Genomic DNA, 15345 nt, shown 5'->3' on the forward strand with positions numbered 1-15345 from the left:
CACAAAAATTATAATGTGACTACCCTTTTTCTTCATCCTATGTGCATACCTATTTAATTTGCTCTTCCCAGATACTTACTGGGTAGACCTCTTTGTCTAGATATGAATTAGCACGCACGCGCGCGCACACACACACAGCTATCCACACTGCTGCACCATAACTCTGCCTCACTGTAACAAACCACACATTCTTTTTAAAAAAAAAAAAATCATAGTTTTACATGTTTCTTGTCAACTTACAGGCTTTCATATAATCAAGGAGTATTTAAATTTTGTTAAATAAATAAATTCATTTGCACAAAATCATAGATAATTTTCAGAGTTATATGTTTGCTTTCTTTGCACACCAAGGAAGTATTACTGATACTTGTAGATGAACAAATTTTAATTGTCTCATCCTTAGGGGTGGGGGAGTAAATAAATAGACTACACTGTTCAGAAATATGGGGCACATATTCCCTAAGATGTGTAACATCACATTCTGTCACCAGACGCTGTTCCAAAACAGATAATAGCCACACAGAGTGCTGTGGTTCAAACATGGGAATCTATCCTGGATGGCTGATATTTTTCAATAAGATCATGTTGGTGCTGCTGCTGCTGCAGCTGGTGCTGCTGTCTCATATTGTATGCAAAACACATTCTATTAACTGCAGCATTTTTGATGATCCTCTCCCCATTCCTCATAACTTTTACCAACCGGGTGACCTCATCATTGGGGGCATTGTTTCCCAGGTCTTCTTCAACTACAATAATCTCTCTTTTAAGGAAGAGCCAAAACAGATCTTGATTGATGAAGCAATGTAAGCCATTATTTCTTTCTCTCACTGTGTAATACATTCAGCTCATAATAACAGAATATGCCATAATGCTACACTGTGTTCCCTTAAGAATTGATTTAATTCCTAGTGTGATAAAAGTGGCAGTTGAGCCACTTTCCTGTTCCTTCCTTAATCATTTTTTTGCCTGGAGGTTGTGGACTCTCCTTCCTTGGAGATTTCTAAGCAGAGGTTGGGTGGTCATCTGTCACTGATGCTTGAGCTGGAATTCCTCATTGCAGGGAGTTGGACTAGATGACCCATGGGGCCCCTTCCACTTCTACAGTTCTGTGATTCTATGAAAGCACTAGAAGGGTTTCTCCACAAGCTCCACTAAATGAATGGATTTCCATTGTGTGTCTGCTAATTAACCACATGGTGGATTGTGTGTGTGTGTTAGTTTTTGCCACTTCTGTTCTTCCCTCGCTTTGCTCTCATCTTTTGACTCCATGTCTGTCCCTTCTCATGCACTTTCAGAATTTTGGCCTTTTTAATCAAGCTTTCAGTATGCTTTAGAAACTCCACTGTTTTTCCTTCTTCCCACTCACCCCTATGCCTGCAGTTTGTATAGTCAAGTTCTGATTTATTGTTGAAACTTAAAGCTCACTGAAGAGGGATCCTCAATCAAATCTAGCTTTCACATATTGTGAAAGTTAGAGGGTGTGTATGCTGTGGGCATTTGCAAACACTATTGTTCCCAACTGGTTTTCACCAGGGCTCTTTTTCAGCCAGAGCTCACTGGAACTCAGTTCCAGCATCTCTCTGGTGGGTGCCATTGCCATTATAAGAGGAGTTCTGGCACATCTTTTTCTAGAAAAAATAGCACTGGTTTTCATGCTTTTAAACTCAAAAGTGCAGAAGTTAAATATTATAGAGATATGTGGTTTTAAAAAGAATTTTGGGAATTGGCCTTCAGGCACCATGCATTGTGCTACGTTTGTGGGAGAATCCTGAGTCTCTACTTTGCACTTCCCACTTCAGTATCATATCTCATTTCATATCCTTATGGCTGTCATTGAAGGGCAAGAATGGGAGAGAAATTTAATTCAGTTCACATTTAAAGAGGAACCTAACTAGTTTGCGCTTTCCAAATTAAAAACAATATGTGAACTGAAACATAGATAGCCCTCAAAATTCCTATTTACCTGAATTTTGCAGTGAAATAATATGTACAAAAGTTCATATAAAGGAGTAAAGAGTGCATAAAAATGCATATATTAGAGAAAAATAACATACAAATGTATTATATTAAGCAACATTGATTTGCAAACATGTAGCAAAATTGCATACTTATCATATGATAAATTTGCACTAAAATGAGGATCAATTTTCATGAGACATTTTGTAGATTAAAATTGCAAACTATGGAAAAGTAGAGAATGGAATTTAAGATTGGGAAAAAAAGAAGCTTATTCAACCATCCCTACTGAAAAGATTAGGGAAAAGTCCCACATATATCATTCAGAGACTAATAAAATACAAAATAAAATACAAAAAATAGTTAGTCATGCTAATTAATTTCAGTGGGTCTGCACTAAGCGTGACTAATGTTGACTGCAAGGCAACAAATATTTGCAGTTTGGGCTGACTGTTGTTGCTTTTCATTGGTATATAGGGAAATTTACAAAATTAAGTCGAGAAAACAGTTTTTTAAGCTCCAGAATTATTCTGAAAACTCTCCCCCCCCCCCATTTTTCATGGAAGGGCTATCTATTCAGGTGCTAATTTTTCTTCAGCCTATTATCTTCTAGGGTTTTAAAGCTACACCTTGATTTTGAAAGTATTCCGATGAATGTCAATGAAGTGCATTAAAACATTTTTGTTATTGCTGCTGTGTTTGTTTTATTAAACAGACTGTAACTCTGCTTACAGTTCAGTGCCTAAGAACTACCAGCACATTCTGGCCTTAGCATTTGCTGTCAAAGAGATAAATGAGAATCCCAACATTTTATCAAATATATCTCTGGGGTTCCACATCCTCAATAGCTACTTCACTGCAAGGATGACCTACAAAGCCACTCTTAGCCTCTTTTCAACACAACATAAGTTTGTCCCCAACTTCAGGTGTCACAACCAGAACAATCTGATAGCTGTCATTGGAGCATGTTTCTCTGAGATCTCTACTAATATAGCTGTCGTTTCAGCAAGCAAAAAGACTCCACAGGTAAGCTGTATTCCTGGGGGTTCAGGGATTTCATACTTGTGACAAACCATGTGGAATGCAGGAAAGCACTTTGCAAAGTTGCTCCTGATTTTGGTAACCAGTTGGTTAGATGCAAACTTGATAATGATACCATTGATGGATTTACAGTTCATTACAAAACAGTACTCAAGGAGTGCTCATCAATTATTTCCCTTCAAATGGCGGGTGGTGTTGAATAGTATGTAGCAGGGCTTGGTGCTTGGTCCAGTACACTTGAAGATTCAGATTTCAGATGTTATAAAACAGAGAGATTAATAACATATCAGAAGACAGAAATAAAGTTGAAATCTATATGTAAAGGTGGTATATGTACTGGGTTGTTGCAGTAATGGAGTAGATAAGGGCCAGTAACTGAAGCTTAATCCAGACAAGACTGAGATGATGCTACTTGGTGGTTATTCTGTCTGGCTGTGTGGTGTACTGTCTGGTATAGATGAGATCATACCCATTCTGATAAAGTGGATCTAAATAAAAGTTGGCTTATGGAAAGTTGAAGTGTTGGATGTTATTAAGGAGTAAAGGTTTTGCATTAGTTTTTAAATCTGGCAGACAGAGAATTGGAAGTCTTTTTTCTTCTTTCTTTCAGTTTTTATGTTTAAAAAATGTTTGATGTTGATTTCTATATATTGTTTCTCCCCCAAACTATAATAAAAATAGCTTTTTTGTTTAAAAATGTATGACATTATCTTTAGCGAAAAAATCATTTTAATTTTTATTTCAACTTACAATAATGTGTTTCTGCTCCTGGGTGGTTATGATGTATGGCTGATTGATATGCAGCCCATTCTAGGGGGAGAACACACTCTCTCTGAAAGAATGGGTCCATATTTTGGTGGTTGTCCTTGATCCATTGTTGTTACTAAAGGCTCAGTGGCCAAGGTACTGAAGGGTGCCATTCAACAGCTTTGGTTGGTGGTCCAGCTGTAAAAAAACCCACCCATATGGCTATGGGGAACCTGGCTGCAGTTGTAGGCCAGGCACACTAATTGCCTAAGGATCTAAATTGTATTTCATTACAATAAGCCCAGGTGACTAGTGCTATGATTCGACAATATAGCTATTTTCCTCATCTGAAAACAATCCCTTTAATTTTTATTTCAGCTCACTTATGGAACACTTTTGCCATCATGGGATGAGAGAATAATTTCTCCTTTTTTGTCCCATATGGTCCCAAATGAAGCCCACCAGTACATGGGAGCTGTCCGGTTATTTCAGCATTTTGGATGGACATGGGTTGGGCTCTTGGCTGTGGACAATGACAAAGGGGAACGATTCTTACAGACAATAGTGCCCATGCTTTCTGAGAATGGCATCTGCTATGCCTTCATCATAAGATTGCCTAAATGGAATTATGTGGATGAGTTGATGCAGTTGCTTGTACAGCGCTGGGAAACTTATGGAATTATTACTGAGGAAAACACCAATGTATTATTTGTATATGGAGAAAATCCATCCTTTCAAGTTTTGAGAATATTGCTGTTTCTACGACCAATTATGGAATCGCCTCCTCTGGGGAAAGTTTGGATTATTACATCACACTGGGATTTCACATCACTGTCAGTTCAAAAGACATGGGACATGCAAACTTTCCATGGTTCTATATCCTTCACTGCTCACTCCAATCAGCCACCAGGTTTCCAAAATTTCATTCAGAAGATAGGACCTTCCTGGGCAAAAGGAGATGGTTTTATCCAGGACTTCTGGGAGCAGGCATTCAGCTGTACATTAAGAATGTATAAGGGGCCAGAAGAGGAGGAGATCTGTACTGGAGAAGAGAAACTGGACAACATTACTGGAATTTTGTTTGAAATGAACATGACAGGCCACAGCTATAGTGTCTACAATGCTGTCTATGTTGTGGCACATGCTTTGAATGCCATGTTTGAATCTATCTCCAAACACAGAAGAAAAGTAGACACAAGGAGAATGGTATTTCGGGATGTGCAACTATGGCAGGTAATCCCCACTAGCACCACCCACATGAGGCTAGGTTTTCATTCAGAGATAAAATGAATGTTGATGAAATAAGACTATTACACCAAAATTGCTTTGTTTTGCTTTTTGTTGTTGTTATTGGCATTTATACATACATTGTGGATAAGCAGTATGAAACTCATTACAAAACAATGAAACCCACATATACAATAATGGAAAGAAATGACATCTAGATTGATGATGCCTCGACCTATACTTTCAAAGGAAAAAAATGTGTATGGGCATCGTTTGTGAAGCTCATTGAAATAAATTTAAGACCTAGTTGGCTTTTTCTTCAAATTCTCTTTGTTTCTAGATCCATCAATTTTTAAGGCACACCATATTCAATAACAGTGTTGGAGAAACTGTGTGCTTTGATGAAAATGGGGAACTAGATACTGTTTTAGATGTTACAAATTGGATAATGTTCCACAATGGCTCAGTGGTTAGAGCAAAAGTTGGAAGACTGGAACCTCATGCTCCTCCGGGCAAAGAGTTAACCATTGATGATGACCAAATTGTATGGCATCAACACTTTAATCAGGTGAGACATAGTGGCAATTATTTGAATATATCAGAGGGGAAATGTCATAGACGTGTGGTGCCAGCCACAGCAGAGTCAGTGGAGGGAGAAGCAAGCCAACCAGCCAAGTCGCGGGGGGTACTTGCTTGGGGGCAGAGTCCATATACAGTGGTACCTCTGGTTACATATGCTTCAGGTTACATACACTTCAGGTTACAGACTCCACTAACCCAGAAATATTACCTCGGGTTAAGAACTTTGCTTCAGGATGAGAACAGAAATCGTGCTCCGGCAGCACAGCAGCAGCAGGAGTCCCCATTAGCTAAAGTGGTGCTTCAGGTTAAGAACAGTTTCAGGTTTGGCGGAAATGACTGGCAGAATCCGAGACCTGGGAGAAGAGTTGGTAGAAGAAGATTGGAAGAAATGTAAAGACTATCTACAGAAACATTGTAAAATTAAGGAATGTTGGAAGGATGCTGGAATGAAGTTATGTGGTTTTAGCAGTAATGTTACAAAGGAGTATGTAAAAATGGATTGTTAATAGGTGAGAATGTAAAGTTATAATATATTAAGATAAATTATTAACATAAAAGTAAAAATGGAAAAGATTTGCTGAAATAACTAATTGAACTAGAATACAAAAAAGGGAGGTGTGAGGAGGCCAGGGAAACAAGTAAATGAAAGACAAGACATGGAAAGGTTGATTTGTTTTTAATTGTTTTTACTTTTCTGTATTTTGTATTTTTGGCTTTTTTTCTTTTTTTTCTTATTCTTGTAACTTTTTTGAAACTTTAATAAATATTTGTTGTTGTTTTTTTAAAAAAGAACAGTTTCAGGTTAAGAATGGACCTCCGGAACGAATTCAGTACTTAGCCCAAGGTATCACTATACAAGTTCCAGTCCTAAGGACAGGAATATCTCAGTTCATGTAGTCAGACGATTCAGGGGTCAAGAAAGCTGAGGGTTCAAAGTCACGATAAGCTAGAAGCAGCAAGATCTGGTCAAGAACAATGAATGTTGTTTCCAGCAACTGACTGAGACTGGAAACCCTGCTTAAGACAGCTGGAGCCATCTGGTTCTCATCAGGGGCAAGAAGGCTGATCAGCAGCAGGTGGAGTCACTTTGCTGTCTGCTCCTTAAGGTTGCTGCTCAGCAGGTAAAGCCGACTCCTGGCCCATGACAGAAAATCTCCATTAGCTCTGTTTATCATTCCACCTGATCATCACATTCTGAATTATGCTTGGTAGTACCCTTGCCAACCTTTTTTTAAAAAGCAAGCAGACAAATCATCAAGCAAACACCCTATAGTTCTTTCCCATCTTTCCAAAGAAGCAATAGTGATACTTGTTGTTGTTTAGTCATTTAGTCGTGTCCGACTCTTTGTGACCCCATGGACCAGAGCACGCCAGGCACTCCTGTCTTCCACTGCCTCCCGCAGTTTGGTCAGACTCTTGTTTGTAGCTTCAAGAACACTGTCCAACCATCTCGTCCTCTGTCGTCCCCTTCTCCTTGTGCCCTCAATCTTTCCCAACATCAGGGTCTTTTCCAGGGAGTCTTCTTTTCTCATGAGGTGGCCAAAGTATTGGAACCTCAGCTTCATGATCTGTCCTTCCAGTGACCACTCATGGGTGATTTCCTTAAGAATGGATGCGTTTGATCTTCTTGCAGTCCATGGGACTCTCAAGAGTCTCCTCCAGCACCATAATTCAAAAGCATCAATTCTTCAGTGAGCAGCCTTCTTTATGGTCCAGCTCTCACTTCCATACATCACTACTGAGAAAACCATGGCTTTAACTATACGGACCTTTGTTGGCAAGGTGATGTCTCTGCTTTTTAAGATGCTGTCTAGGTTTGCCATCGCCTTTCTCCCAAGGAACAGGCGTCTTTTAATTTCGTGACTGCTGTCACCATCTCTCACTGCCTCCATTTCTTCCCCTTCTATTTGCCAGGAGGTGATGGGCCCAGTGGCCATGATCTTCTTTTTTTGATGTTGAGCTTCAGACCATATTTTGCGCTCTCCTCTTTCACCCTCATTAAAAGGTTCTTTAATTCCTCTTCACTTTCTGCCATCAAGGTTGTATCATCTGCATACCTGAGGTTGTTGATATTTCTTCCGGTGATCTTAATTCCGGCTTGGGATTCATCCAGCCCAGCCTTTCGCATGATGAATTCTGCATATAAGTTAAATAAGCAGGGAGACAATATACAGCCTTTCCGTACTCCTTTCCCAATTTTGAACCAATCAGTTTTTTCCATATCCAGTTCTAACTGTAGCTTCTTGTCCCACATAGAGATTTCTCAGGAGACAGATGAGGTGATCAGGCACTCCCATTTCTTTAAGAACTTGCCATAGTTTGATGTGGTCGACACAGTCAAAGGCATAGTCAATGAAGCAGAAGTAGATGTCTTTCTGGAACTCTCTAGCTTTCTCCATAATCCAGCGCATGTTTGCAATTTGGTCTCTGGTTCCTTTGCCCCTTCGAAATCCAGCTTGCACTTCTGGGAGTTCTCAGTCCACATACTGCTTAAGCCTGCCTTGTAGAATTTTAAGCATAACCTTGCTAGCGTGTGAAATGAGTGCAATTGTGTGGTAGTTAGAGCATTCTTTGACACTGCCCTTCTTGGGGATTGGGATGTAGACTGATCTTCTCCAATCCTCTGGCCACTGCTGAGTTTTCCAGATTTGCTGGCATATTGAGTGTAGCACCTTGACAGCATCATCTTTTAAAATTTTAAATAGTTCAGCTGGAATATCATCACTTCCACTGGCCTTGTTATTAGCAGTGCTTTATAAGGCCCATTTGAGTTCACTCTCCAGGATGACTGGCTCAAGGTCAGGAACCACACTACCTGGGGTATAAGAGACATCCATTTCTTTCTGGTATAATTCCTCTGTGTATTCTTGCCACCTCTTCTTGATGTCTTCTGCTTCTGTTAGGTCCTTTCCACTTTTGTCTTTTATTATGGTAATCTTTGTACGAAATGTTCCTTTCATATCTCCAATTTTCTTTAACAGATCTCTGGTTTTTCCCATTCTATTGTTTTCCTCTATTTCTTTGCATTGCTCGTTTAAGAAGGCCTTCTTCTCTCTCCTTGCTATTCTTTGGAAATCTGCATTCAATTTCCTGTATCTTTCACTATCTCCCTTGCATTTTGCTTGCCTTCTCTCCCCCGCTATTTGTAAGGCCTCATTGGACAGCCACTTTGCTTTCTTGCATTTCCTTTTCGTTGGGATGGTTTTAGTTGCTGCCTCCTGTATAATGTTACGAGCCTCCATCCATAGTTCTTCAGGCACTCTGTCCACCAAATCTAAATCCTTAAACCTGTTCCTCACTTCCACTGTGTATTCATAAGGGATTTGACTTAGATTGTATCTTACCGGCCCAGTGGTTTTTCCTACTTTCTTCAGTTTAAGCTTGAATTTTGCTATAAGAAGCTGATGATCTGAGCCACAGTTCGCTCCAGGTCTTGTTTTTGCTGACTGTATAGAGCTTCCCCATCTTTGGCTGCAGAGAATATAATCAATCTGATTTCGATGCTGCCCATCTGGTGATGTCCATGTGTAGAGTCGTCTCTTGTGTTGTTGGAAAAGAGTGTTTGTGATGACCAGCTTGTTCTCTTGGCAGAACTCTATTAGCCTTTGCCCTGCTTCGTTTTGAACTCCAAGGCCAAACTTGCCAGTTGTTCCATTTATCTCTTGACTCCCTACTTTAGCATTCCAATCCCCTATAATGAGAAGAACATCCTTCTTTGGTGTCATTTCTATAAGGTGTTGTAAGTCTTCATAGAATTGCTCGATTTCAGTTTCTTCAGCACCAGTGGTTGGTGCATAAACTTGGATTACTGTGATGTTAAAAGGTCTGCCTTGGATTCATATCGAGACCACTCTATCATTTTTGAGATTGCATCCCAGTACAGCTTTTGCCACTCTTTTGTTGACTATGAGGGCCACTCTATTTTTTTTTACTGGATTCTTGCCCACAGTAGTAGATATGATGGTCATCCGAACTGAATTCGCCCATTCCTGTCCATTTTAGTTCACTGATGCCCAGGATTTCAATATTTATTCTTGCCATCTCATTTTTGACCACATCCAACTTACCCAGGTTCATGGTTCTTACATTCCAGGTTCCTATGCAATATTTTTCTTTACAGCATTGGACTTTCCTTTCGCTTCCAGGCATATCCGCAACTGAGCGTCCTTTCAGCTTTGGCCCAGCCGCTTCATCAGCTCTGAATCTACTTGTATTTGTCCTCCTCTCTTCCTCAGTAGCATGTTGGACGCCTTCCGACCTGAGGGGCTCATCTTCCAGCGTCATATCTTTCATATGCCTGTTGTCTTTGTCCATGGAGTTTTCTTGACAGGGATACTGAAGTGGCTTGCCGGTTCCTGCTCCAGGTGGATCACGTTTGGTCAAAACTCTCCACTATGGAGAGTCCATCTTGGGTGGCCCTGCACGGCATAGCTCATAGCTTCTCTGAGTTATTCAAGCTCCTTCCCCACGGCAAGGCAGTGATCCATGAAGGGGAATAGTGATACTGCATTTGTCTAATTCATATGCATTAGTCTGTGGTTCTGAGGGAGCTCACAGTTTATTTCTGACCTCATTAATTTTTTTTCTCTTTTAATAAAGGGATAATTAATGAAATGGCACAAAGTCATGACACTTAATCACTGCTTTAAAACCTGCTGCAAGTTAATTGCTATACTTTTTAAAACATTGCATTGCAATCCATCTTTATTCCTAATAAAACTTTACATAATATTTTCTTACTTCCTGGACGTTTATCTTGCTAGACTTTTCTGTGTTCTGGGTATGAGGGCAGCAATTCTTGGTCACCCTCAGAGTTGGATCACTTCTCTTCATAACCAATGTGCTTAATGAAATTTATTTATGGTTCTCTAGGGAGAAAACAGCTTTGTGTAGGTTTAGACTAGATGAATTTACTTTATTTTGTATCAAATCATTTATGTAGAAAAGAAACTATATCAGTTTCTGCAATCTAAAGCTTGCCTCATCTTTCAGATGAAATTTCCTTCCAAACTAAAGTTGGGAGAAATTTGCTATCATCTCTAATGTCATAATTTAATGTCAATACCCACTATTTGAAGTTCTACCATTCTATAAAAAACAACACTCTTTTCTTGCTAACATCTATTATGTTTCTATGTAGGTGCTACCCTTTTCTATATGTAATAAGAACTGCTATCCTGGCTTCAATAGGAGAAAGAAGGAGGGAGCAAAATTTTGCTGTTATGATTGTGTTCCATGTCCAGAAGGGATGTTCTCTAACCAAAAGGGTAAGAGACGTAATTTCCATAAGATAATATTATTTATTTCTAGAAGACTCATACCTGATTTTGCTCAGGAATTCCAAGTAACAAAAAATCAATGTAGTTTTGAAATCAGCGATTAAAATCAATGCAGTTTTGATAGTTAAAGTCCAACATCTTACTTCAAAATGGCATCCAAGCAGAGACAATACCCATTTTCTTGATCTCAGGAACCATTATGATATCTTAAGATACACAGCAAAAAAACCCAAAAAAAATCCTGCTAAAAATGTAGATTTATTTATTTGGAGAATATGTTTCCAGTTAATGTATATGAAAGTAGTTTTTAAAAAGAATTTCTAAAAATGAATTAGACATTTTGTAAACATTATTAAAAAGGCCACTTGGCAAAAAAAAACGTGTAACAGCACAAAAGGGTGTATTCTCACTAGATTATAGAAGTGACTTCTTAAATACAGTGGTACATTGGTTCTTGAACTTAATCCATTCCGGGATTCTGTTCAAGTCCCGAAACTGTACAAAAATGAAGGCGCGGCTTCCAGTTGGCTGCAGGAGCTTCCTGCACTCTAGCGGAAGCCACGTATGATGCTCAGCTTCCTAAAAACATTCGCAAACCAGAACACTTACTTCTGGGGTAGCAGCGTTTGGGAGCCTATTTGTTCAGCAACTAAGCCGTTCAGGAACCAAGGTTCCAATGTATATGTTGGTAATTAAATGGAAATACTTACAACTTCTCTAGCTTTTTGTTTCTTTTCTCAGCCATAGTGTATTGAAATATTCTCTTCTTTCAGACATGGATGGCTGTGTCAAATGTCCAGAAGACCAGTATCCCAACAAGGACCGAACTGCGTGTATTCCCAAGTTTCTAAGCTACCTCTCTTACAAAGAAGATTTAGGGATTGCTTTAACTAGCTTGGCTATTTCTTTCTCTTTCATCACAATTCCAGTGCTCTTAATTTTTATTAAGCACAGGGAAACCCCCATAGTCAAGGCCAACAACCGGACCCTCACCTACATCCTCCTCATCTCTCTCCTCCTTTGCTTCCTCTGCTCTTTTCTGTTCATTGGGAATCCTGGAAGAGTGACCTGCCTTCTACAACAAACTGCTTTTGGCCTTGTTTTCTCCGTGGCTCTTTCCTCTGTGTTGGCAAAGACAATCACTGTAGTTCTGGCATTCATGGCAACCAAACCAGGGGCCAATATGAGGAAATGGGTGGGGAAAGGTGTAGCAAATTCTATTGTCCTTTGTTGTTCCTTCGCTCAGGCTGGTATTTGCACTCTTTGGTTAAGTACTTTCCCTCCATTCCCTGATACAGACATGCACTCATTGCATGGAAAAATCATACTGCAGTGTAATGAGAATTCAGCTACCATGTTTTACTGTGTCTTGGGCTATATGGGTTCCCTGGCCATAATCAGTTTCATTGTAGCTTTTCTTGCTAGGAAGTTACCTGACAGCTTCAATGAGGCCAAGTTCATCACTTTCAGCATGTTGGTGTTTTGCAGCGTGTGGTTATCTTTTGTCCCAACCTACCTGAGCACCAAAGGAAAATACATGGTAGCTGTGGAGATTTTCTCCATCTTATCATCCAGTGCAGGATTACTGGTTGGTATCTTTTTTTCTAAATGTTACATCATTTTGCTGAGGCCAGAGTTGAACAGCAGACAGCACATTATAAGGAAAACCAAGTGAAAGTCATGTCTTTATTTTATATTTATATTTAGAGAGAGCGTGCAAGAGCAAAGGAAAATATTTTTTGTGAGGGGAAACTAGCACAGTCTTATATGGTTTTGCTATTTGATTCATCTTGCATTTACCTGCATTGTGTGCTATCATGAAGGTAAGCCCAGGATATGGTTGAATCTAACATCTCCAGTTACAGATAGGTAGCTGTGTTGGTCTGCCATAGTCAAAACAAAACAAATTCCTTCCAGTAGCACCTTAAAGACCAACTAAGTCAGTTCTTGGTATGAGCTTTCGTGTGCATGCACACTTCTTCAGATACTGTTATCTGAAGATACTGTTATCTGAAGAAGTGTGCATGCACACGAAAGCTCATACCAAGAACTGACTTAGTTGGTCTTTAAGGTGCTACTGGAAGGAATTTGTTTTGTTCTAACAGCTCCTTCCATGATAAAAGAGGTCCAATACACCTCCCTACCTTCCTCTGTGGCTATTAGGAAACATGGAGGCAATACTAGAATAGTGGAGTCTTTCCTCACTATGTATCATTGACTTCCTATCATCCCTGACAGAAGAGATTGGCCAGCTTTATTATACTTTGTATCTCCTTTATTTTGGAAACATAGGGAAATAAAGTGTTAAGGAATACAGTTAATGGGTTAATTATCCATGAATCAGCAGAGATTACTCTTTCCCCACAATGCACATGCAGAAATATTGTGACTCTCTTACCTATGTTTCTATAAGGATTTGGAAAGCCATTTTGTGTATAAAATGACTTAGTTAAAGAATGCTGAGTATGTCATGGTAGGTGGTCGCATGAATTGTTGATGGCTATCTGTGGAAACTGTGGATTCAAATGGGGAAAAAGTTTGGAAATAATAATATAATAATAATTTATTATTTATACTCGGCCCATCTGGCTCAGTTTCCACAGCCACTCTGGGTAAATCCCAGCAGAATATTAAAAACATATATATATATAAATATAAAACATCAATATAAAACATCAAACCTTAAAAGGTTCCCTAAACAGGGTTGCCTTCAGCAAGCTCTATCATTTGCAGGACTTTGAACTTAGGACTTGGGTGTGGATTTTAACACAGCAAAGACATTGAAGCATAGAATCATCTATGGCCTCAGTGAGAGCAAATTATTTGGACAATCTGTAAATAGTGTGTGTATGCATAGTGGTATATGTTGGTCTTGTAAAGACAACTCTGCTAAATAGTTGTTTTCTGTGGTGAATTTAACCACTTGCCTGAGTTTCCCTGCAGGATAGATGCAACAGAAAGAGAGCCCAAACAAGCATATTTTATCTTTAAAAGAGCCTGTGCTACTACAGGCTACTCCCTCTTGGCCAACAACATGAATTTTTACAACAACAACAACAATAACAACAACAACAATAATAATTTATTTGTACCCTGCCCATCTGGGCAGCTTCCAACAAAGATGAAAAATACACTAAAATGTCACATATTAAAAACTTCCCTGAACAGGGCTGCCTTAAGATGTCTTCTGAATGTCAGGTAGTTGTTTATCGCTTTGACATCTGATGGGAGGGCGTTCCACAGGGCGGGCGCCACTACCAAGAAGGCCCTCTGCCTGGTTCCCTGTAACTTGGCCTCTCGGAGTGAGGGAACCGCCAGAAGGCCCTCGGAGCTGGACCTCAGTGTCCGGGCAGAACGATGGGGGAGGAGACGCTCCTTCAGATATACTGGACCAAGGCCGTTTAGGGCTTTAAAGGTCAGCACCAACACTTTGAATTGTGTGCTCGGAAACGTACTGGGAGCCAATGTAGGTCTTTCAAGACTGGTGTTATATGGTCTCGGCGGCTGCTCCCAGTCACCAGTCTAGCTGCCGCATTCTGGATTAGTTGTAGTTTCCGGGTCACCTTCAAAGGTAGCCCCACGTAGAGCGCATTGCAGTAGTCCAAGCGGGAGATAACCAGAGCATGCACCACTCTGGCGAGACAGTCTGCAGGCAGATAGGGTCTCAGCCTACATACCAGATGGAGCTGGTAAACAGCTGCCCTGGATACAGATTTGACCTGTGCCTACATGGACAGCTGTGAGTCCAAAATGACTCCCAGGCTGTGCACCTGGTCCTTCAGGGGCACAGTTACCCCATTCAGGACCAGGGAATCCTCCACACCTGCCCGCCTCCTGTCCCCCAAAAACAGTACTTCTGTCTTGTCAGGATTCAACCTCAATCTGTTAGCCGCCATCCATCCTCCAACCGCCTCCAGACAATCACGGTAGGTGACTGCAAAGAAGTTTGGACCACATTGGAATTCAAATCCCTTTGGATTGCAAAAGATATCAGCCAGTTGCCAATACCCCCCTTGAGGGAGGGGAGTGGTGGTGAGAACCGTGTGGGCAGCTACAAGCATTTTTGGAGGATGCAGATTATTTAAATCCATTCCAATCTGGGTTCAGGCCTGGCCATGGTTGCCTTGGTCACTCTGATGGATGGCCTTTGCAGAGAGCAGGACAGGGGAAGTGCAAACTTACTACTGCATTTTGATCTCTCGTCAGCATTTGTTACCATTGATGATGGGGCCTGGGGTATACAAGATTGGGTAGTGGAGCTATACACAATGGTTACAAAACTCCTAGTAGTTTGTGTCAAGCATGATTCAACTTCAAACGACATCATCCCTCTTGGGAAACTGTAATCACAGCTATCTTTCTCAAAATCACTGGTCTCAATTCTCTTAACACGATAGACAGAGAGACGTCATTAGCAAGCTCCACAACCAAAATATAAAAAAGATATAAAACCTTGTGTTTTTGAGAATTGGATCCAGGCATAGGTAGGAGTGTATCATTCTCTGCTGGGTCT

The 15345-nt window shown here is 40.2% G+C and overlaps 1 protein-coding gene across 1 annotated transcript; it reads left to right on the forward strand.

Moving 5' to 3' along the window:
• Window positions 1–582: 582 nt before the first annotated feature.
• Window positions 583–12507, forward strand: LOC309326923 (vomeronasal type-2 receptor 26-like; the record flags this gene model as incomplete). The annotated part of the gene is made up of 6 exons (XM_081835952.1): window positions 583–803; window positions 2883–2982; window positions 4123–4977; window positions 5312–5539; window positions 10694–10820; window positions 11606–12507. 6 exons carry the CDS (start codon window positions 583–585, stop codon window positions 12505–12507), a joined length of 2433 nt encoding a protein of 810 aa, XP_081692078.1.
• Between the last annotated feature and the right edge of the window lie 2838 nt (window positions 12508–15345).

This window comes from Podarcis erhardii (assembly GCF_964252035.2).
Source record: "Podarcis erhardii genome assembly, chromosome: 13".
Lineage (NCBI taxonomy): Eukaryota > Metazoa > Chordata > Lepidosauria > Squamata > Lacertidae > Podarcis > Podarcis erhardii.